General features: G+C 53.9%; 1 protein-coding gene across 1 annotated transcript in view; it reads left to right on the top strand.

The window, feature by feature from the left end:
* GFPT2 (glutamine-fructose-6-phosphate transaminase 2) overlaps positions 1 to 12,240 on the top strand; it is a 39,723-nt gene extending 27,483 nt beyond the window's left edge. Inside the window, exons 11-19 of the mRNA XM_024551261.3 lie at positions 268 to 363; positions 456 to 553; positions 811 to 931; positions 2,913 to 3,070; positions 3,180 to 3,294; positions 5,816 to 5,943; positions 7,816 to 7,983; positions 9,709 to 9,870; positions 11,407 to 12,240. Coding sequence (XP_024407029.2) covers positions 268 to 363; positions 456 to 553; positions 811 to 931; positions 2,913 to 3,070; positions 3,180 to 3,294; positions 5,816 to 5,943; positions 7,816 to 7,983; positions 9,709 to 9,870; positions 11,407 to 11,451 — 1,091 coding nt within the window. The 3' untranslated portion in view covers positions 11,452 to 12,240. The remainder of the gene's footprint in view (positions 1 to 267; positions 364 to 455; positions 554 to 810; positions 932 to 2,912; positions 3,071 to 3,179; positions 3,295 to 5,815; positions 5,944 to 7,815; positions 7,984 to 9,708; positions 9,871 to 11,406) is intronic.
* Positions 12,241 to 24,257: the final 12,017 nt, after the last annotated feature.

The following is a 24,257-nucleotide window of genomic DNA, read 5'->3' as shown; positions in this document are numbered from 1 at the left end:
GCCTCGCTAAGAGGAGTATCGCCCAGGAAGACCAGCCCCCCACCGCCATCCCTTGATGGGGGGACCAGGTGTGCAAACTGAGACCTGACCTGCTCCCTCTCCCTTGTTCCCACGAGCACCAGGTGGGACAGCGCCTGGGGACGATACTGCCCTGGTCTCTCACATGTCACACTAGCGGCACAGCGACTTCTGTCCTGATGAAGAGACAAGCCGTGGAAGTGTGACTGGACGGCCACTGACCTGTCTTGTTGGTGCTGATTTGAGCAGGCAACTTCAGCGCGTTCATGCAGAAGGAGATCTTCGAGCAGCCAGAGTCCGTCTTCAACACGATGAGAGGCCGGGTCAACTTTGAGACGGGCACAGGTAACCTCTGGGCCTTGCCCCCCCCCGCCCCCCCCCACCACGCAGTCCCCGGGGGCCAGGGCTTGCGCTCACACCCTGCGTGTGCCCCGCAGTGCTCCTGGGCGGCCTGAAGGCCCACCTGAAGGAAATTCGACGGTGCCGACGGCTCATCGTGATTGGCTGTGGAACCAGCTACCATGCTGCTGTGGCCGTGAGTGGGATGCACGGGCCCTTGGTGCCAGGGGTGGGGCAGGGGAGCCGTGTGTCCCACGACCAGCTCATCTTACGGCTGTCCCGCGTTCGGCCTTCTGAGCCTGGTGCCCGGGAGCCAGCGTGAGCGCCGGCCCAGAGTCCTTTCTCCCGCAGCGCTGCCCGGAGCGCCCCGACACTGAGGCTCCATGCCACATACTGTCCCCGTGTCCCTGGGGCATCATGACCGACTTTAGTCCCCATTCTTGTTGGCTGCAGACACGGCAGGTTTTGGAGGAACTGACCGAGCTCCCTGTGATGGTTGAACTTGCCAGCGACTTTCTGGACAGGAACACGCCCGTGTTCAGGGATGACGTTTGCTTCTTCATAAGCCAGTCAGGTGAGGGATGCAGGTTTGCATTGGCACACCCTCCCCCCCACCCCCGCTGCGTGCCTCCCCGCCTCCTCCGTTTGGTGAACTCCTGGGCACTGCCCGCATGCCGCCCTCTCATGCACCAGGGCGCTCAACCGTCGGCACCATCAGTTCTGCCCCGTTTTATCCCACTTAATGGGGAGGACCATGCAACCAGGTGCAACCACGGTCTTCCTGCTCCTGGTGTTTCAAGTCCAGGGTGAACAGGACCACCCACCAAGGCACCATAAGTGTGTGCTGGGCTTAACTGAGAACGTTCTTCAAAATTCTGCTGGTTCAAGGGCTGTGTGGTTACTGGGCAGTGCCTAAGCTGTCCAACAGGGGGAGGCGTGGCAAGACTCTGCTCCAGGTGGGGTGCAGGGCACCCCCAGCTCAGCACGTGCCCCCAGGTGCCATCCCAGCGCAGGGCTAAAGCATGTGGTGCGGTTAGACTGAGCAGAGCATCAGAGCGGAGGCTCAGGGCCACACGCCTGAGTGCCGGTGCACTCTGGGAGGGTTTGTAAACACTTTAATTATGAAGAACGTCCAAGCCTTTATAAAAGTGGAGACCCCCGTAGGGAACCGCTGAGCCTCGGCAAGATAGGCTCAGCAGACCTTGGGTTGGCCACACCCACACGAGTGAGCGTCTTCCCTCCCCTGGGCAACTCAGTGGTCAGTCCCAGACGTTGTGTTACTTCACCCACGAGTACTTCAGACAGGACCTCTTTTTGATAAAAGGAAAAAACCCAACCACAAAGTGGAAGCAGCACTGAAAATCCCAAAAGACACGAGGGCTTCCAGCTTGCACTGTGAGTCCTGCCGCCCGGAGGTGGACTCTGCCGCCGTCAGGCTGAGCACCTGCGCACAGGAGCTGCCCGGTGACCTCCGCTGCCAGCAGTGCCTTTGGGTTTATGATCCCATCCAAACCTAAAAACGTTTTGTGAATTGGTGGGACCCACTCACCGAAGAACGGAGGTGGATTTAATGTGAAAATGATGTAGTGGCAGCTCCCGAGCGTCTCCACAGCAGGGGTTTAAAGTTTCATCTTGTTTAGCCCTTTGCATTAGTTAAAAAATACTGTTCCAAAAACTGGGGAGGCCGGGCTGGTGAAGACAGAGCTGCCCTGCTCCGCGCCTCCAAGCCCTGAGCCCTGCTGGCAGGGAGGAAGGGCGGCATGACACCCCGGTGTGGCTAGGGGAGTCTGGAGAGAGAAAGGAGAGGAGGGTGGGGCGCGCAGTAGGGGCAGCCTGCGCCCCAGAACAGCCAGGAACGGCCCGGCCAAGCGCAGTGGTCGAGGGGACATCAACCAAGTTCGGTTTTGTGGTCTGCCTCGTGTTTAATTTAGGTTGAGCTCCTCAGGGCTGGCAGACACAGGGAGTCTGTGCGAGCTTATGCGTGAACCTATTTAAATCGTTTTGTTATAAAAATAATTTTTGTCTATACTGGGAGGCAGCAGGAAGTGTTTCTCTTCAAAACAAGATTTATTTGGGAAATGCCATTTGGGGGCATTCTTGCTTTTTAAATGTGAAATCTTGGCACATTCTGAATAAGGCAGCTCAGAGCAATAGGAAGGGCTCCGGGCCGAGCCCACCCAGGTTGGTGCCGATTCAGTCCCTGCAGCCCGTGGCCTGGAGCAAGCGAGGCCTCGATTTCCTCTTCTGAGTCCCTCATCCTCAAACTTCCTTTTCAGGAAGCTTGGGGGACCTCAGCCCCTGCGGCATTGCCCTGCAAGTCAATGGGCCGGCACGGGTGAGGAAGTGCCTGCCACACACTCCTAGTGAAATCTGGAATCTAAGAACCCACCAGCAAAGTTGCTGAGCATGCATTTTCCCTTCTGGGTGCAAACCGGCCGTGTCCGGGCACCTATTTTTGTGTCAGAGTGGGGAGTGAGTGAGTGGGGGCGGGGGCTTGAGCGGGCAGAGCCACGTGCCTGTAAACACACAGCTGAAAGCAAGGGACTCTGTGGCAGGCGAGACCGCAGACACCCTGCTGGCACTGCGTTACTGCAAGGACCGCGGGGCCCTGACTGTGGGCGTCACCAACACCGTGGGCAGCTCCATCTCCCGAGAGACCGACTGCGGCGTCCACATCAACGCGGGCCCAGAGGTTGGCGTGGCCAGCACCAAGGTAAAGAGCCCCATGCGCCCTGTGGGAGGCTGGCGGGCAGGCGGACGGTAGGCCAAGGGGGGGCCACAGGCACATTTGCCCCTCTGCCAGCGCTGCCGTTTGCCCACAGGCTTACACCAGCCAGTTCATATCCCTGGTGATGTTCGGCCTGATGATGTCCGAAGACCGCATCTCACTGCAGGCGAGGCGGCGCGAGATCATCCACGGCCTGCGGTTGCTGCCGGGTACGTCCAGAGCCACACTTTCCCTAACCTTCACACCTGAGGGCTGTTCTCGACGCTTTCTTCCTGACCCTGTCGGCGATGCTGTTTTTTTAAAAGACTTTATTTATTTAATTTTAGAGAGAGAGGAAGGGAGGGAGAAAGAGAAAGTGAGGGAGAGAAACATCAGTGTGTGGTTGCCTCTCGTGCGCCCTTCAGTGGGGACCTGGCCTGCAACCCAGGCATGTGCCCTGGCCGGGAATCGACCTGGCGACCTTTTTGGTTTGTGGGACAATGCCCAACTGAGCCATGCCGGCACAGTGTCCCCAAACTCCTCTTTCGCTCAGTCCTGTCTCTCACTGTCGGAGAGGTACGGCGTCTGTTGCACAGAATCACAAGCTCCTCGGGGGAACGTGGTCCCAGTCACCATTCATTCTCTCAGTCACTCACTCAGGGCTCTCACCTGGACCTGAGGCCAGCCTGGGACAACCGGGACAAGCAGCAGCTCCTTTCCTTTGGCCACTTACACTGCAGGGGAGCACACAGCCCTCTTGGGTTTACTTTGTGCAGCCCTGAGAGTGTGAAATGGGAAGATTTTGCCCCGTGGCCGGCAGGCGGCTAGGGCAGCCCCTGTAAGAGACAGGTTAGCCCTGGGTCCCCCGCCCCCTCCCCAGGAGCCAGGGCCAGACCCAGAGAAGACAAGGGAAAGCCCCCACCTAACCACACACAGCCTTAGGATCTGAATCTGGCCGAGAGAACATGCTGGGAATTTATTGGCAAGAAAAGCATTCTTAACTTTAAGCAGAAAATAACCTTGCAAAAACAGGACTCTATCCCAATGCCTAAGTCTACAGTTCTTAAGACATGGTCCCCAGGTCCTAGGGGGCTGCAAGGCATTTGCATCAAAACTGTATTCACAGTAATACATTGTTTCTAATAAATAAGACATGTTTGCCTTTTTTGATGTTTGGGAAGGCAGAGGGGGCCACCACTGGCACTCCGCCCACTTCCCAGCAGAGGAAGCACCCTCTTCAGCCACCACCCACCCAGCCTCACACTCAAAAGCCCTCGATGACGCGGTAAAACGCACCCGTCTTACTACATTGCAGCACTTTTTAATAGTCCACGTGACCAATAGGAAGTGTGCAGAAGTCCTTCTGCTGGACCTGAAGAGCGAGGGCGTTTGAAAGAAAAGTGGTTGAGTAACAAGCTGACTTGGGAATGTGGCAGGCATTTTTTCAAAAATGAACCACGTGAGCCTGACTCTTTGAGAAAAACAAGTGACTGTATTTGTTGCCAATGATAAACTTCCAGCTTTCACCAGAAATGTAAGATTTTGCAAAACTGAGAGCGTGATCACGTTCCCAGCACTTAAAGACATTTCTGATGAGATCATGGTGATTTTCACAAATGTTTTGTAGTGAAGTGTGTCCATTGGCATAGCGAGTGAACCAATACTTTTCAAATGGACAACATCTGACGTTACACAATCATGCAGGTGCCCGGGCTGGTGTGGCACAGGGGACTGAGCACTAGTGTGCGACCCTCCAGGTCAGGGCACAGGCCTGGGTTGTGGGTCGGGTCCCCAGTAGGGGGCGCGCGAGAGGCAACCACACATTGGTGTTTCTCTCCCTTTCTTTCTCCCTCCCTTCACCTCTCTCTAAAAATAAATAAATAAAATCTTCAAAATCATGCACGTGTAAAAGACCCACTGAGATAAACACACAGAGGCCAGCACATTTTAATGTAACGGAGGAAGAATTTTCTGACACGATTTCACATTCCACATTTGCAACTGCCATTTTAAGAAATTGTCGCTTCATGAGTTTAGTGTAGTATCAAAGAACACTCACAGTGATTTTAAAAAACTATTTAGGTGTTCTCCCCTTGTCCAGCTACGAATTTCTGTGCGGTTGCATTTTCTTCCTATACTGTAACTGAAAGATCAGTCACAACTTAATTGGACTCAGACATGAGAATACGTGTTTTATATGAAAGTGAGACATTAAAACGATTAGCAAAAAACAATGCCACTCTTCTCACTGATTTTTAAATATATATAATGGCGTTTTTGTTATTTTTATATATATGAATAAATATCTTTAATTAGACCAGTTTCTAATCTGATGAATATTGAAAGATCTAGCCCACAAAAACAGAGACTCTTAGGGATTTACAATAATTTTTAAGAGTTTACAAGAATCCCGAGACGAAAAAATTTGAGAATCATTGATCCAGTTTACACTGGCTTTGTCTTGAGAGGTGGCCTGGGGCCCAGACAGGGGTTAATTTGGAAAGTCAACTGGCCAGCTTGGGACTCAATTGCCTTACCTGTAAAATGGAGCTGGAAATAACATTTCCCTGCTTATCTTACGTGCTTGGAAAGTGAGTACCAGTATGAGTCACCATCCCAACTAAACCCTGGCCAGGAAGCCAAGTGCACTGAGCGATGTGAGGTCCCCAGCCTTGCCCTGCGCCCTGTGGTTTTTGTGTGTGCATCTTGTCTTAATGACCGGCTCTCCCCTCTGCCGTGTGCCTGACTCAGAGCTCATCAAGGAAGTGTTGTCGCTGGACCAGAAGATCCACGACCTGGCCCTGGAGCTCTACACACAGAGGTCGCTCCTGGTCATGGGGCGAGGCTACAACTACGCCACGTGCCTGGAAGGAGCCCTGGTGAGCCCCCTTTGCCCAGCCCCACACCACCGGCCCTGCCCGAGGGCAGGCATGGGAGACACCCAGAGAAACCAGCATGGAGGAGGAGGGGTCTTGGGCTAGGGTAGGGGAGTGCTTGAGGGCCCCTTGTCCACCATGTGAGGCCGCATGGAGCACCAGCTCGCTACCAGGCGTTCTAGCCCTGGGGACATAAAGATGGGGGTCCCAGTCTTTGTCTTCCCAGGGCACAGGGGTAGGACAACCTTGGGTGGGCACCAGAGGAGTCAACCTGTGCCGGGCTCCAGCTGGATTAGCTGAGTCTTACCTCCTGAGCATCATCTGAGAGACGGACAGTTACGGTCCGTAGTTTACCCAGGAGGAAACTGAGCCTCCAAAAGATTAATCTTGCTCAAGAGTGCACAGCAGAAGTGCTCGGCCTCACATTCGAACTCAGGCCCGCGTGGACTTCGCTTTGTAATGGTGCAGACCATTACAAGCAGCCTGCCTGGGAGGATTTGGGCGGACAGGAACTGCAGGTGGGGCCCCTGCAGAGTTTCCCTGGCACCCTCAAACTTTCAAGAGGAGCCGGAGACCCTGCAGGAATGAGCCTCACAGGCCCTGCATTGCTTAACCAGTGGCTGGCTGTTTTGCCTGAGCCCCTGCCCTCAGTGGTGAAGAGCCACACTGGCCAGCCGCCTAAGAGAGAGCTGACGGGGCAGGGGCGAGGTCACGGGCTGCTGAGAAGGAGGGCAGTGCTGTCCAGGGAGGGGCCTGGGGATAGAGCTTGCCCTTGACTCCCTGTGCGCTTGCTGTTCATGCTCAACCGAGGCAACCGGCAGACGGTGTCACGGGTGAGAGCCCGGTCTGCTCCCCTCCTCCCCCCGTGGGGGCAAGTGGCTGCTCCTTTCCCACCACCCTCCTCCCTCCCCACCCCCTTCGTGTGAAACACAGTGCCATTCGCCACAGATGCACAAAAACAGCCGGAGAATAATGGGGCGGGGCAAGCCAGGAGGAGCCCGCCCCCGGTGTGCTCCGACTTCCACCCCTTCCAGGGAAGGTTCAGACCCTCACCAAAGGCAGGTGCGGTGTGCTATCGGCCCCCCATGCCTCTGTCCTCTGGGGGCTCAGCCACGGTGCCTGCGTGTGCTGCTGAAAGAGGTGTATTCAACCGCATCTCCACGTTAGTCTTTGGGGAAAGAAAGAGGCCTTCAGGCTGCTGCCCGCCCATCAATGGCCCTCTGTGAGCACTTGGGGGCCGGCTCCCCAGCTGTCTGTGGCCGGCAGGGTGGATCCACACTCCTACAGCGTTTCCCGACCCAAATAAACAGTCCCGGGGGCGGCGAGAAGCACATTCGCCCTCACTCTCGCCAGTCCCGTGGCGGGGGTCAGTGGTACCGGATAGAATGGATCTTCCTAAACACAAGGGAAGTGCCAGTAACAGCCCCGTGTGTGGGATTTTGCTCGATACGTGAGTTGGAGCAACACTTTGCAATTTATTAATGGTCTAGAATTGGGGGAACGATTAATCAGATAGATAGTCGAGTGGAGGCGTGTCCAGACGGACCACAACGCTGTCATTGCAAACCCGAACTGTGGGAGGCCGTGGGGCCTGGGCCTGACGCTGACTTGTCCATCCAAGGGGGGTGGCTGCGCCCAGGAGCTGGCCTGCACCACAGGCTGCGTGTGAGCCCTGGACAGCAGCCGGCCCTCTCCCTCGGACCTGGCCTTGCCAGCTGCCCTCGGCGCTGTTGACTGTTCCGTGCGTCCATCTGCCGGTCAGCCCTGCCGTCCAGAGTCACTCCTCCCCCAGCGGGTCCTCCCCTCTGGCTGGCGTGACCCAGCCTCCTCTGCCCAGGGTGACACTCCTCGTGTCACCTCCTCATGTTTCCCCAGAAAATTAAGGAGATAACCTACATGCACTCGGAAGGCATCCTGGCTGGGGAGCTGAAGCACGGGCCCCTGGCGCTGATTGACAAGCAGATGCCCATCGTCATGGTCATCATGAAGGACCCCTGCTTTGCCAAATGCCAGAACGCCCTGCAGCAGGTCACGGCCCGCCAGGTGAGGGCTCCCCGCTGTCCTGGGGCTGCGCTCTCCTCCTTGCTTCCGAGAGTGCCCACCTCACCCCCTGCGCCCGCCAGTGAGCCGGTGCGGCCACACGCTCTCCTTGGCCTCCTCACGAGTGGCACACACATTCCTAGAGGGACTGGCCGGCTCTCAACTATGTGCACAACAGCTCCTGAGTGAGGCCCAGTGACCCAGAGCGCCTGGAGTGTCCTGGACCCCAGGCAGGGCAGCCAGGGAGGCATGCCTGGCGGGAGCCCTGAGGGCCTGGAGTCAGTCACATTTCCCAGGTGAAGCGCCCTGTCCCCCACCCCCCTGCCTGCACTTCAAACAGTAGCTGCACTTTCGGGGGGACCCCCATTACCCACACTTCTGGATTTCCTGCCAGCCCATCAGGCTCACAGATGCATAAAACTCAGGAAAACACTATGTGCTTATCGCAGTGTGATTATGCAGGTTCAGATCAGGGTCAGCCAAAGGCAGCAACTCACAGGGCAGGGCCCTCTAAACTCGAAGCTCCCGTGTCCCCAGGCGCCTTCTCTGCACAGCCACGCATGTCACCAGCCGGGAACCTGCCAGAGTGAGCATCTGGCCCTAGGGCCCAGGATTTTTATTGGGGTTTCATTATGCAGACTCGGTGGATTGCATCATAGGCCGTGTGACTGAGCTGTTTCCAGCACCTCTTCTGTTCCTGGAGGTCAGGCAGTCAAGCTGATACCACGTGGCCCAAAGCCCCAACCCTCTAACTAGACAGTTGGTCCTCCCGGCACAGCCAGCCCCCATCCTGAAAGTGTCCTTGGGCCCACCACATATCACTTCATAAGCATAAACTCAGGTGTGGTCCCAGGGTCCCCTCATGAAAAACAGACACTTCTGTCACTTGGGAAAGCCCAAGAGTTTAGCAGCCCCTCCCAGGAATCAGGGACAAAGAGCAGCCAAACTCTTTGTCATGCTGCAGTGTCCTGAGACGGGAGGGCGGAGCCTCCACAGGTCCACCCTGGGAGGGCTGGTGGCATTGCAGGGGGCAGAAACTGGACCAGGCGCCTGAGCCAGCTGCTGCCACCCCTGGCCCAGCACGGAGGTCAGAGAGAACTCACAGAACACAAACACCACGCTTCGTTCTTAAAACTTTCCAGTGGCTTCCGACAAACCAGTGACCCCGCGCCTGCATCATCCAGCCCCTTCTTTCTGTTTCCCCATTGTGCCAGCTGCTTTCTGCCTCTGAGCCTTGGCGTTGGCTGTTCCCTCTGCCCTCCACGTTCTTCCCAACAGCTTCAGAGAGCTGGGCTCTCCCCCAGGGCTCGGTCCTAACGCCCCCTTGACCAAGAGGCCACCCCAGGCCAATCACACCACGTGTTTCGTTTCCCAAAGGTCATCACTGCTTACTCATTTTCTGGCCTGTGTTTTTGTGGCCCACCACTCCCTGGGAGCCCAGTAGAGCAAGGAGCGGCTGTGGCCTGCTCTTTGCAAGGCACATGGAAGCTGCTCAGCGGTGGGCGCTGGGTGATGGAAGCGGGAGGACAAGCGCTGTGCCAGGGGAGGGAAAGAAAGCCGCCAAAGAGCCTCAGACACTTTGTCCTTTACATGAATCCCCCACAGCCCCTTACCCACAATTCCAGCAAAAACCAAACATCCCTGTCTTCACTGCGGTGTCGACCTCAGAAACTCCACTGCGTGGGAGGGACGCTGAGCTCAGTGGGTGATCACCTCTCTCTGCCGCAGGGTCGCCCGATCATACTGTGCTCCCAGGACGACACCGAGAGTGCCAAGTTCGCCTACCGCGCCATCTCGCTGCCCCGCACGGTGGACTGCCTGCAGGGCGTCCTCAGCGTCATCCCCCTGCAGCTCCTCTCCTTCCACCTGGCCGTTCTCCGCGGCTACGACGTGAGTGGGAGGGCACCCACCCCAGCAAAGGGCGGGGCGTGACCCCAGGGCTCCTTTTTGTTTTTAAATACTTACTTGGTGTGTCAGCCCCAAAGCAGTACCAACTAGGCGTTTCATCACCAGAAAGAGTTTACCTGGGGCAGGAAGAAAGGGTAGTGACCCAGCACGGGCAGACAGGGCAGCCACGGCCCTCTCTGGCCCATGTCCAGATGGAGGGTTATTTCTAGGAAGGAAACAGAAGCCAAGGGAAGGGAAGTTATAGCTCTGGAACTTCCTTATAAACACAGAGTTCTCCCTGGAGCATTCTTGCAGGTACAGGGCTTGCGAGGGCTTCCCTGAGCCCCAGCTCCTCCCACAGACCTGCCCAACTGATAATGTGTTCTTGAAGTTCCAGCTTTCATCAGGTGTAGGTATTCATAGGATACATATGTTCATTGAAAATAAATCTTTGTAAGGTAACTTGTACCCCTGAAACCAGCTTGGGAACTGCAAGGCGTATGAAGACCGTATTGTTAAACCACAAGCTCGTCACCCAGAAGCAAGGTTAACAAGCACATTCACCATCTTACTCTGGTCTTTGCCTTGTGCATGTGAATTTCTTAACATTTTTCAAGATTATCTCAGGGGTGATATTTTACACCTTCCTTTTTGATATGAGTATTTTCTCACATCTTGAACTTGTGGTAAGCAACACAATCACTACACAACATTCCACCACAATCTTATAACATGGATGCAATAATTCCTTAGCCAATCTTCGATTATTTAAACTGTTTCTATTTTTTTTTTGCAACATCTGCATAAACAACACCTGCAGTGAATATCTTTGTACCCACAGGTTCATCCCACATTTAAAATGTGTCCTCAGTCTAGTTAACACTTTGAGACTGCTCACATAGATTGGCAGCCTGTGTGACCGAAAAGCACCAGTTTGTGACCTCACCGGCAAGTGTATCAGACACACACTTCATAGTGCAAAGAAATAGAAGTTTGATTATCATTTATCTCGAGAAGCTTTAAAAAATATATAACACAAAAAGTACAAGAAACAGAAGTGACATAGGCCAACATTTGGTCCTATTTGTTTCTTTTTAAAAAACATTATTACAAACGAAGTGAGACATCGAAGATAGTTGAAGCCGCTTTATGGGCCATCCGCCGTCACGTGTCCTCCCCACCCCCACCCTCCACTATAAAGTCTCTTGGGTTTAGTGCGCATCCTCTCAAGGGCAGTGACTAACTAACAGCCCCGATCCAGCCAGCTGTCTTCGAAAGCACGAACCGCGCCCTTGTAACAGTGATACTGCCCGAAACGTATCAGGTGCTCCGTAACTGTTTACCGAATGCACTAGGCCCTGTAGAGTGAGCTGGAGTTTCTAGCGTAAGGAACCACATCCCAGGTGCAGGTCTCAAGGGAGCCTGTGGTTGGTGACAGGGCACACCCTCTCCGTTTCAAGCGCTCTGGCGATAGGTGTTACCCTAGAGCACGTTGCTGAGACCTGCCGGATCCTGAGCGGTCACTTTCTTTCATTTTAGGTCGACTTCCCCAGAAATCTGGCCAAGTCTGTGACCGTGGAATGAGAGGGAACAAGGAGGCCATCACCGTGTTTAATGGGGTTCAAGACCTACCCCAGTGATTCCAGTCTCATCTCCTAGATCCCACGGAGCCTGACAGCTTCCACGTGCCTTGTACCCCAGCGCTTTGCTTACGGCAGACACGGTTTCTCCGGTCCTGAACTTGCCAGAGGAGAAGGGACTCCTTGTTGCACGTGGGGGTCAGAGCCGACTCCCCCACTACCGTGCAATATACAGCTCATCCGAGTAACTGTGAACCTTTTTTTAACCAACGCCAGTTAGTTTTAAAAGACAAAATATTTATAATGACAATTGTATAGCTTTTAAGTTATTTTTCTAGTATGTGGCTTTCCGTAGCGGAGGTCACGCCCAGACTGTGCCCCCGACTGCCCAGGGCACTCAGTCTCCTGGCCGGGGGCCATTCATCTCAGATTTGAGCACAAGGTACTTCCTCTCGACTCCGTTCCCCTTCCTCTTCCTCTCTCGGCTGCTCCTCCATCCAGTCCCCCGAGTCAGGGAAGCTCTCCCCCCACCAAGTGCTGTCGAAATCGCAGCTCCCTTCCATGTTTACTTACCTGTTGCCTAAATTCCTCTACCCTCCACCTTCAATTTCACCTGACTGTGATTCTTTTTAAGCCCAGGCAGCATTTTGGTCCCTGCTCCTGCCCGTAGCAAAAAGCGTGAAATATTCCGTGCAAGAGAGTAGTTTCCGGTGGGTTCCTTCGTCCTCTATTTAAAAGCATGCACAATCAAAGAACTATGCAATTCTAAGACAATAAAGATGGTATAATTTTTTTTGTGTCTTATGCATTTGGATTGCTGTTAACCTCATTCTTTGTGTGTATTTGGATTTTGAGGGGCTTCTCAAAACAGTGCCCAGCAGTGTTTGGTGGGAGCAGCCCCATTTGCTGCTACCGACCCCGTGAGCTCTGTGCTTCCAGCCCGAAAACGAGGACTGTTTTACAGGATGGAACATGATGCAGGAGCTTTGGGACTCTGCTGAGGGTTCGCTGAACAAGGCGGGAGGGTGTTGGGCCGCGTGACGCTGCTTGAGATGGTTGCCCAGAGCCTGAAGGCAGCAGACGGGGGTGAAACTGTAGTTTTTTCCCCAGTGACCCTGTTCTACTCACCGATTCTATTAACACAGTCAGGTGGGAAAGTGGAAAGCCAGAGACAGCGTTCCAAAGGCTTGTGGGGTTGGAATTTAGACTCCCCCCGGAAGTGCCGTCCAAGGTCTGGCCTGCTGTCCAGCCAGCAAGCCTGTGTGGTCTGTCCTGGAGCACCTGTGAGCCAAGGAGCAACCTCCCTATCTCTTCTGCGTGCTCCCTGGACCCGGGAGCTGCGTTTCCAGGTTACATCCCACCAGTGAGAGGCATGACTGGGAGATTTGGAAGACAGTTTAGAAATCGTATTACATGTTTATGGAGAGGTCCTATTATTTGTCTCTCCCCCGGCAGAGGCAGACAGAAGCATGCTGCCGCAGACAGGAGGTCCCACTGTGGTGCTGCTCCACCAAACTCACCTGCCACTGGGCGCTCCGGGCAGCGGGGGCCACCGGCAGCTGTTCCGAAACCCCAATTCCGGGGAGCTGGCAGGAGCCTGGGGGCTGCGCTCTGTGACCTCTGGTGCCCTGCTCTTCTCACGTACTAACTCACCAGGGCTCAAGTCCCGCTGGAAACACCTGCCCTGCTTTCTGTCCTCCCGACCAAAACACCACCCATCTGACACCTGAGGCTAGGCAACGTTTTCCAAACTAGCCAGAATATTTTTATCTGGACAAGAACCATAAAGTGAACTTCACCCCCAGGCCTCAGAGGTGATGGCCATCCTGACTTTTGTGTTAGCCGTTGTTCTTCATTGTCCTACCACCCTCATGGAATCTGTCCCCAAACAAGAATCTGCCAGTCTCGAAGGGAGAGGGCAGCCCTGCACAGCTCCCCCTCAGAGGCTCCAGGGCTGGGGGTGGTGGGGTGGGCAGGGGGAGCAAGCGGAACAGTCTGGGGGCGCGGTCTCACCTCCACTTCTCTGGGAGGTGATGAGGCCCCTTCTGGGGAAGTCGTGAGCAAGGTCACTGGTGAGTCCTGGGGAACAGGGCTCTCCCCCTCTGGCATTTGGGGTGCCTGGCGGGACTGGGGTGTGGACCAGGTGCTGGACGTGCAGCGGTGGGGTGGTCAAAGGGCAGGGGCTGCTCTGTGCTCCCCGCTTCTGAGCCCGCAGGGCCCACCCGCCATTCTCAGGGAGGCTGAGGAATACTGTGAGCGTCCTCACGAGGATCCAGGCCAGATTCTCTGGGGCATCTGTCCTCAGGCTAAGCAGATGGCCCGATGGGAGTGAGGGTCTTGGTGACAGTGTGTCTTTGGGGTGACAGTGTAGGGCTGTCATCCTGGGATCCCCTTTCACCATCCGCCAAGGGATCCCTTGTCATCTCTTGGGGGTCTCCTGCTTCCCGTCTCATGTCTTCCTTCAGAGCTTTATTGTCTGTTTCGGTGGAGTACATCCTTCCACAGCACCAGTGCTTGGAAGTAAGATTTTTGAGAACTTGCATGTCTGGGAATGACTTTAGTTCTCACACTTTTTAAAAATATATATTTTATCGATTATCCTACTACAGTTGTCCCATTTCCCCCCCTTCACTCCACTCCATCCTGCACACCCCCTCCCTCCCATATTCCCCCCTCTATAGTTCATGTCCATGGGTCATACATGTAAGTTCTTTGGCTTGTCCATTTCCCATACTATTCTTACCCTCCCCCTGTCTATTTTCTACCTACCATTTATGCTACTTATTCCCTGTACCTTTCTCCCATTCTCCTCCCTCCCCCTCCCCGCTGACAACCTTCCATGTGATCTCCATTTCTGTGATTCTGTTCCTGTTCTAATTGTTTGTTTATTCATTTTTGTTTTTGTTTTTTTTAGGTTTGGTTGTTGATAGTTGTGAGTTTGTTGTCATTTTACTGTTCATATTTATGATCTTCTTTTTCTTAGATAAGTCCCTTTAACATTTCATATAATAAGGGCTTGGTGATGATGAACTCCTTTAACTTGACCTTATCTGGGAAGCACTTTATCTGCCCTTCCATTCTAAATGAAAGCTTTGCTGGATGGAGTTATCTTGGATGTAGGTCCTTGCTTTTCGTGACTTTGAATACTTCCTTCCAGCCCCTTCTTGCCTGCAAGGTCTCTTTTGAGAAATCAGCTGACAGTCTTATGGGAACTCCTTTGTAGGTAACTGTCTCCTTTTCTCTTGCTGTTTTTAAGATTCTCTCCTCTTTAATCTTGGCTAATGTAATGATGATGTGCCTTGGTGTGTTCTTCCTTGAGTCCAACTTCTTTGGGACTCTCTGAGCTTCCTGGACTTCCTGGAAGTCTATTTCCTTTGACAGATTGGAGAAGTTCTCCTTCATTATTTGTTCAAATTTTCAATTTCTTACTCTTCCTCTTCTCCTTCTGGCACTCCTATAATTCGGATGTTGGAATGTTTAAAGATGTCCTGGAGGTTCCTAAGCCTCTCCTCATTTTTTTGAATTCTTGTTTCTTCATTCTGTTCTGGTTGAATGTTTCTTTCTTCCTTCTGTTCCACACCACTGTTTTGAGTCCCAGTTTCCTTCCCATCACTATTGGTTCCCTGTACATTTTCCTTTGTTTCACTTAGCATAGCCTCCATTTTTTCCTCTAATTTGTGACCAAATTCAACCAATTCTGTGAGCTTCCTGATTACCAGTGTTTTGAACTGTGCATCTGATAGGTTGGCTATCTCTTCGTCACTTAGTTGTATTTTCTCTGGAGCTTTGATCTGATCTTTCATTTGGGCCTTTTTTTTTTTTTTTTTTTTTTGTCTTGGAGCACCAATTGGTGCGTAAAGGGGCGGAGCCTTAGGTGTTCCCCGGGGCGGGGTAATGCTGGTCGCTGCACTATGACGCTATATGTGGGGGAGGGGCCGAGAGGGAGCAATGGCGCTTGCTCCACTGTCTGCCAGTTTTCAGTCACATCCCCCGCTACTCACAAGCAAACTGGGCTCTTCTGGTGCTGACTCCCAGGTGGGTGGGCTTGTGCACGCTCTAGGCCCCTGTGGGTCCCTCTAATGGACTCTCCTGTGAGGCTGGGAGTCTCTCCCCCTGCCGCCTCAACCCCCTCAGGTTTTCTTAGTCAGAGGTTTGAGGCTTTATTTCCCCGCTGAAGCCCTGGGTGGTGGGTCTGTCTCGCTCCCCAGTTGTTCCTCCCGGTTTATCTGCACGGGAGCATGGGACCGCCTGGTCCTCCAGCTGCTTCCTTGACTCGAGTCCTCTCCACCCGGCTGCCCGCCTCCGCCCCTCCTTCTGGTCTGGATGAGTGTTTCTTCTTTATCTCCTTGGTTGTTGGACTTCTATACGGTTCGATTTTCTGGCAGTTCTGGTTGTTTTTTGTTTTTAAATTGTTGTCCTTCTTTTGGTTGTTCAAGGAGGCACTGTGTGTCCACCTACGCCTCCATCTTGGCCGGAAGTCTAGTCCTCACACTTGACTGAGGGTTTAGCTAAATATGGAGTTCAAGTTCAGAAAAAATGTTTCCTTCCGAATTGTGAAGGTAATGCTACATCATCGTGTTCACAGTTTTGCAGTCAAGGGGTCTGAAGTCCCCCTGAGGGGCCTTTGCACATGACCTTTGTATTTTCTCCCTTTGACCCCTGTGCACTGAAACATCCCACTGAGGTGTCTTTCTTGTCTCCTCTCATCGAGTGTTGGTTCCAGTTCAGTAACTCATGCCCTTTGGATCTGGGAGATTTTTTTTTCTTGCTTTTAAATTCCTTTTTAATTTTTAAATTACAGTTTACAGTCAACGTTATTTTGTATTCATTTCTGGCATATAGCATGCTGGTGAGACCATGAGGAACATTCTTGAGTTACAGTTTTTTTACTTTAAATATGTTTTAATTTTCCAATTACAGTTGACATACAATACTAGTTTCAGGTGTATAACGCAGTGATTGGACCATATAGAACTTGCTCAGCGATCACCCCTAAGTTCATCGAGCAATCTTATAACCAAGTAGGTTACAACCAAGTAGATTCCTGGTCTCCATTTTGCTTAGTTCTTTCTCTGGAGCTTTCTTCTCTTCTTTTATTTGGGACACGTTTCTTTGTCTCCTCATTTTGGCAGCCTCTCTGCGTTTGTTTCTATGTATTAGGTAGAGCTGCTACATCTCCCAGGCTTGGCAGAGTGGTCTTACGTAGTGGCTGTCCTGTAGGGTCCAGTGGCACAGCCTTCGATCACCCAAGTGGGTACTCGAGGTGCCCCACCCCACCGTCCTGTTGTAGCTGAGCCTTGACTGCTGTTGGCACGTCAGTGGGAGGCACTTACCCCCAGGCTGGTTGCCTGCAAGGACTGGCTGCAGCCACCGAGGAGGATCAGCTGTGCAGGGGCCCACCCCAATGAGCAGGACTTTCTTCTGTGGGGCTCTGGTGCCTGCTGAGTCCACCCCGTGAATGTGTCCCTTGTGGAGGATGTTGAATGGTTCCTCAACGTGGTCTGAAGCTGTCCACTGGGTGTGTTGGCTCTGGGGCCTCTCAGGAGGTGCAGGCCACAGTTAGCCCCAGCTGGGGCCTGCCCAGGGCCACCAGGCCTGAGCATAAAGTGATCTGCAGAAGGCTGCTACTCGTGCTGGCCTGGGAGGTGCCCAGGAGACACCAAGCTGCAAACCAAGGCCGGCTGCCACTAGCGCTGGGTCTGGGGTCACTTAGTGAGAGGTATGGGGCACAGGAAAGCCTGTTTGAGAGATTTTAGGAAAGTCTGAAGCATGAGCCACGACAGGCCACTTGTATGGAAAAGCCACTGGAAACAGGTCGGATTGGGACAGGAGGTTGGGCCTGGCCGGGAAGTTGGGCCTGATGAACAATGTTAGTTAGCCAGGTTGCTGGAGTCTCAGATACGGAGCCCGCATGCTGGCTCTGTGGGAGGAGGGCCTAAAACAGGAACGACGACCTCCACCAGCACTTCTGCCTGGGAGAAGGCTGCCCCTCTAGTTCTCGCCCTGATGCCTGACAACTCAGTTCTTCCCCATATGTCCCTGGTGCCCAAGTGCTGGACCTCAGAGTGAGTTAGTCTATGTGTGGGCCCTTTAAAGGGAGTGCCTGGGCCTGCAGAGACCATCCGTCTCAGCCACGATCTGAGCTGGTTCTCACAGCCAGAAGTTATGGGGACTTCTCTTCATGGCTCTGGAACCCTGGGCTGGGGGCCTGGTGTGGGGCTTGCTCCTCAGGGGGGACCTCCATAGCCGAGATTTCCCTCCCAATTTTTATGGCGCATGTGGGGGTGGGACCAGCCCTTTCTGCATCTCCGCCCCTCCTACCAGTCTTGACATGGTTTCTTCTTTATATCTTTAGTTGCAGGACTTCTTGTTCAGCTAGACTTCAGGCAGTGCTGAATGATGGTTGTTCTGAAGTTTAGTTGTGATTTTGGTGTGGTTGTGGGAGGACTCGAGTATGGCATTTACTGGAACTTCACCATCTTAACCGGGATCCCTCGAATTACTTTTTTGGAGGATTTCTGTCCCTGTTCTTTTGCCTCACTGTTATTCAGAGGTCAACGCTGCTGGAATGGCCTTTAATTTCTCATCTTTGCTACTGCGCACCTTGTCCTTTTGCTCTACCGAATGGGGAGGGGTCTTCAACTTTCTCTCCCAAACTGTCTACTACATTTTTTTTTCATTTCTGCTAACACACTCTATTTTCCAAGAGCTCTTTTTATGGTCTAAATATATAAATATGTATTTTATAACACTCAGTATCCGTAATGGACCGACGTCCGTACTTTGCTCCGGTTGCCTCGGTTTGTGTCGAACGCCCTTCTCCGTCCCCAAACACCACCGCACACGCCTCCTTGGGCTCCCTCTGGCTCTGGCAGGCTCTCACTTTCCTCGTCTTTGATGACCTTACAACTTTCGGGATTAGTGGGGGCCATTTCGTAGAATGCCCCACATTTGGGTTTGTCTGATGCTTTTCTCGGGGTTAGACAGGGGTCATGTCTTCTCACTGCTGCGTTAAGTGCTCACCTGTCGGAGGCACTCTGGTCCCCCCTCCCATGCTGAGCTCTTTGGAAGGAAGTCACTGCATTCTCCTAGGTACAGAGGAACCTCCCTGAGAGGCAGCAATCTCCATCAACTGTTATTCAGTATAGATTTGTTTGTTCTTCCCCATTATTTTATTTATGAAACCCTTTATTTCTACTACTATGAATTCATGGATTTTTACTTTGTACTCTGAGTCGCAACCCAATGCCATGTTGTTTGTTTTGTTGCTGAAATTGTTCCCGCTCTTTCAGTCGGCTCTCCTGTCCCATGTGACATGCCCCCGCATTGCGGGTGCCCTTTGTAAGTGTGCCCTTACTCTCGTGCACCGCGGGGTGCTGCAGGCTCATCTCGCACACGCCCTGCCCTGGCCCTGGGATCAGCCCGGTTTCCTTTACTGGAGACAAGCCCTGGGCTCCAGGTGAGCTTTTGCTACTGCAGTGTCGCTGCTTCTAGGCCATCTCAGCTGAGACAGCAAGGACGTAAATCGTGTGCTGAATAATTTTTTTAATGGCTGCTGCTTGTTTCAAAGACACAGCATTTTTTCATGCTCTCTGAAGCCTGCAACGATATATACTTTTTTCCTTTGGGAATTTTCTTCTCCATATAGTCTGTTTCTCTCCCAATGCCGTTTTCCATTTGTCTTAGTTTTCTCAGCCACGTGACCTTGGGCTGTCCGGTCAGATTCAAAGTGGTGGGGTACTTCTGGGCACACAGTGAGGCCTATGGGTACTGAGATTCACTGCTGGGCGATCTGGGAGAGCCTGGGGTTTTTTTGAGGGTTGGGGCGGGGAGAGACAGGACTTCCCTTTAGGTTTTAAGGCTGGTCTGACTTCCAGGGAAGAGCAAGGGCCCCAGGGGCTGGTGCTCCGTGAGCTGCCTGGAGCAGGGGCTGAGAGCCACTGTGGGCAGCATTCAGCAATGGGGCCGCCCCACAGCCTGCTTCCACACCTGCCCCGGGCCCTCGGCTGTGCCCCTGGCTCAGACTCACTCTCTCTCTCTCCCCCTTTATGACTGGGGAAAATAACTGTGTTTTGTCTGGGGGCGTGGGCAGGTACCCAGTCCCAGCACTCCTAGAGTTGCTTCTTGGGGCCAGCCACCCTGGTGACCTCGGGCAAGTCGATGCACGTGGTCAGGCTCAGGGGCCAGCACACACCCACTGTGACCATGTCGCCGATCTGGGCATCTCTGAGGCAGGGGCACAGGCAGACTGACAGGTTCCTGTGGCGCTTCTCAAAGCGGTTGTACTTTTGGATGCAGTGGAAGTAGTCTCGGCAGGTGACCATGGTCCTCTGCATCTTCCTGTGGCCGCCACACCAGACAGGGTGTGCCCTCAGACCAGCGAGGGACATGCCTTGTCCATGCAGGTCCCCTCAATGGCGTCCGTGGGCGTCTTGAAACCCAGACTGAGATTCTTGGAGCATTGCGTTAGTTTATTTTTGACAGTTTCTCCAACCGGACCCTCTCCTTATTTGGAAGGATGGTGGGCACATTGAGTCAGAACGTCCGCCACCTTCACAGCACCTGAAAAAAAAGCTGCTGCAATGTCCGGGTTTCTCATAGACACCCGGACACCCTTCCCTATCACTGAAGAATAACCCCCCGATTTCTGCCTTTCCCAACTGTTCCTGCCCTTTCTCTTGCTGCATCCTCACCCGAGCCTGACTGCCAGGCCCAGGAGCAGGAGCCCTGCCCAGGGGAGCCACAAGAGCCCTCCTCTGGGGGGTTTCAAACTGAATTTAGGACAGTGGGCCCTACCCCCTTGGGTGGTGGAAAGGCTGAAGACACGGGGTGAAGGAAGCCAATCCATAGAGGAGTGGGACATGACAGATAGTTTGCCAATGACTTCCAAGGCCCCAGCCTGGTCCTCCAGGCTGCAGTCCTGAGGCCAGCTCTACCCCTGCCCCCACCCCACCCCATCCTGTGCCAGGAACCTCTCAATAATTGTCCCCTTTGGTCTAAGGGCAGCGTGGCCTTCTATAACACAACTGAAACAGTCATGACCTGAGGGGGAAGGCCAGCAGGAAGGCACCCCACTGCATGCATGATCTGTGCCTCCAGCGCTGGAGCCCTTGCAGCATCCCCCTCAGGCTGAGACCGCTCCCCACAAAGCCGAGGCTGGGAGGGCCGAATGCGTTGCCCAGAAGGGCACAACTAAGTGGAGAGCCCCACTGGAACCCAGGCCAGGTCAGGGTGACGATGAGGCTGGAGCCACGGACACCTGTCAGCCCCAGGGCCCTGGCGCTCCCCTCCCAGCAAGTGAAGACAGGGCCCTTCCTCCATCCTGAACTCTCTTCTCCCTGGTGGACACCCGTGTGAGTGGGGAGGTGGGCAGTGTCTGACCCTGGGCAATCGAGGAGCCAAGTCAAGGGCAGGGGAGGGACCGTGAGGTATCAGGAGGAGGGAAGAGCCGGTGGCCTTCATCCCAAAGGGTACACAGCCAGGACCACAGAGCTGACGGTAAAGGGGGAAGTGGGTGGCAGCTGGGATGCAGGCTCGAAAAGGTCTTCACCTGGGCAGAAAGGTGAGCAAGCTAAGGGCGGAGCTCCCACTCCAGAAGTGAAGCCAGGGGGCGTGGCACCCTTCCTGACCCACCTCCTCCCTCACCCTACCTCGAACACTTGACAATTCCACCTCTGAAACAGATTTTTTCTTTGCATCATTTTAGTATAATTCACATACATTAAAAGTCACCTTTTTAGGTATACAATACTGAGTTTTGACAAATAAGTATTACCACCATCATAATTCAAATACAGAGGATACCCATCATCCCAGAAAATTCCCACGTGGCCCCTGGTAGTCCTTCCCCTCCCCTCACTGGACCTTTGGCAACCACTGATCTGATTTTGCTTTTCCAGAGCACCATAGAAATACATGGGCTCCCAGACGATGCAGCCTTGTGTTCAGCAGCTTTCACTTAGCATGATGTTTCTGCTACTTACCTATTTGTATTCTTGTCTGTGTTGTGTGTTGCTAGGTAACAACCCACCGGACGGCCATACCACAGTTCATCCGCTCACTAGATTATGGACGTGCGGGTCATTTCTAGTTTCTGACCGTTTTAAATAAAGCTGCTATAGACATTCACATACAAGTCTTTGCACAGACACTTTTCTCTCAGATACACACCCAGGAACAGGACAGCTGGGTGGTATAATGGGGGTATGTTGAACGCTATGAAAATGCCAGTTTTCCAAAACAGATGTACCCTTTTGCCCTCCCACTAACAGTGTATGAGAGACTTCCAGGGGGTCCACATCGTCACCACTTGACAGTGTGTGTTTTTTATTGCAGCTGTACTAGGGGTCACGTAGCGGTCGCTCACTGTGATTTTAATTTGCATTTCCCTAAAGTCTTGAAATCATTTTAAAATCAGTTCCTTCCTCTTGACACCTGCTGCCATGGCCTCACCTCGTCTGACAAGGGCCTTTGCAATAGCTCCCTAACTGGTCTCCTGGGCCCCTTATACCCGAAACTTCATGTGCCATAGTAATCTTTCCAAAATAACCCACATCACTCACTTCCTTTCTTAACACCACTCAACAGCTGTCCTTTACCTCCACAGCCAGGGCCCCCAAGGGCCAGCCGGTAGGAGATGAGTCAAGTTGCAGCCAGGGGTAGGTAATAAGGAGTGGTGGGGACTGTGGTGAGCTGGGAGCTTCTCCTCAACGGCAGCAGCCACTGAGTTCCAGCTGACCACTGCCCTCTGGGAATGTAGGCACCATGTTCCATTCTAACTGTGCAAGGGAAAGACACAATTAAGATTTTTCAGGTGAAGGCTCCCAATTTTTAAGAGTTGGCACTTAAAAAACTCTCTGGGCTAAACAAGGCCTATCAGGGAGCGAAAGCCCGCTCAGTGCTCCCCACCCCACTCCAGGCCTCGTGACTCTCCCATCTCCAGCAAGCCCTGCTGATGTGTGGTCCCCGAACACAGTGCGCAGGTCCTCACTTCTGAACCTTTGAGTCTGAGTGCCCTCCCCATCTAAACTACTGGCCCAGCATTCTCCTGTTGGCTTTCCGGCTTCAGCCGGGGCTTCCTCCTGCCTGAGGCCTCCGCAACTGCTTCTCCCCATCTAGCAGGCGAGGTCAGCTGTCAGACGTGCTCTTGGGTCCTCCTCGAATTCACATCACACTCACGACAAGATCCGCTCACTTGTTGGCCTCAGTCAAAATTCTCTGCACTCTTCCAACCATGGACCAGTGCCCCCCTTTTCACCTCGGTTCTGTTCACTGTAGCTCATAAATCAAACAAAAAAAAATAGAATCCTTTCAGAAAACTCAACATGAAATATATACAGGTGTGTGTGTGGGTGTAGTGATTTTTGGTATCACTTTGCATGGGGTGAGTGCTGTAAGCTCAGGGCTGGAGTACGTCTGGGAATGGGCGTCCCTTCCTATTCTGAAGGGAAGCACCCACAAGAACTCCCTGGTAAAACCACACCTCTGACAGCCAGACTTCGTGAGTTCCCTGTAAGACTTGATGGTGAAATTTTGCTTCCTTGTTTTCTGTTGTGTACCTGGAGTAGGTGGCAGGTGAGGCTGAGGGGAGGACTGGTGTGGGCAGGAGGCCACCAGGTGGCCACACTCAGGAGCTACAATTTCAAGCAGGAGGCCACACTCAATTTCAGGAAACTCCCTCTGGTGGCCACAGTGACTGGCGGTCTAAGAGGGACAGCACGCTGGATCCCTTCCCCCACGCCACCGCTCCTCTGAAGCTCTGGAGCCCCACAGCCTGGCTCTGGGTCACTGGCTTGCTGCCTTCCCCAAATTCTGCCACCTCCTTCCATACTCTCCTGCCCTCTGACCTCCCTCTACGCAGGGTCTTGCTCCTTTCCCCCATTTTGGCTGCCACCCTGGCCAGCCTGTAGGCCCAGGCATCCTGTGACAGCTGCTCCTTCCTCACATTCCCCCCACTCCCCCGCCCCCATTCAAGGACCTCTCCGCTCCCCACCCCCCGCTATGTGTCAAGCCTCCTAGCCTCTCTTCCTTCGGTGCTTATCCAAACGATCAGGCAACACCCAGCACCCTGGCTTCTCCCCAATTTCATACTACCTAGGCCTGTTGGAACCCGACTGAGGGGCCGGAGGGCTGTGGGAGGTGCCTCAAAAGGTCAGTATCAACCGACCCCAGATCCTAGGGGGCCCTGGGCATTGCACTCCCTTCCCCCCAGTTACGACCCATGTCCTTGTCTGGGACTGGTTTGACGCTGCCCCAGCACACCAGCTTGTCGCCTCCTGCCCTCTGCCACTGGTCAACAGGGGACATCCGTCTGCACAGGGCCATTTCCTTGGCAACCCCTCCCCTCCCTCGACCGCTGGCCGCACTCTTACAGGCCCATTCTCAGCGAGCAGCAGAGTCCCAGGCCCCACCTCTGCTCCCCACTCCTTCGCTGCCCGGCCTCCGCCTCCTGGGGACCAGCACAAGCCAGGGTCCCAGGCGCCTGAGACTCCCGGCTCTCCCCCGTAACGGGCCCGCTCCACCCCTGGCCAGGCTGCCTCGCTGCTGCCAGTTTGCACCTGCAGCCTCGAGGCCCCAGCTCTCCGTCCCATCGGCCCACCCCTCTGCCAGCTCCATGTCCCACAGCCGCGCCGGGAGACCCGTGGGGCACCGCTGATTCAGCGGGTGCTCCAAGCCAAGCCCGCACCGAGTCCCCGGCTCCGCCCGCTCCTGTCGCGGCCCGCCCCCAGGTGCTATTGGCCACGCCATCCCGGACCCCTGCGCTCTGATTGGTCGGCGTTCGGATCGCTCAGGCTGGGAACCACGCACGGC

The sequence above is a fragment of the Desmodus rotundus genome, chromosome 10 (genome assembly GCF_022682495.2).
Source record: "Desmodus rotundus isolate HL8 chromosome 10, HLdesRot8A.1, whole genome shotgun sequence".
Taxonomy (NCBI): Eukaryota; Metazoa; Chordata; class Mammalia; order Chiroptera; family Phyllostomidae; genus Desmodus; species Desmodus rotundus.
Note: the sequence above shows the minus strand (reverse complement) of the source record. Positions and strands in the feature narration are given on the sequence as shown.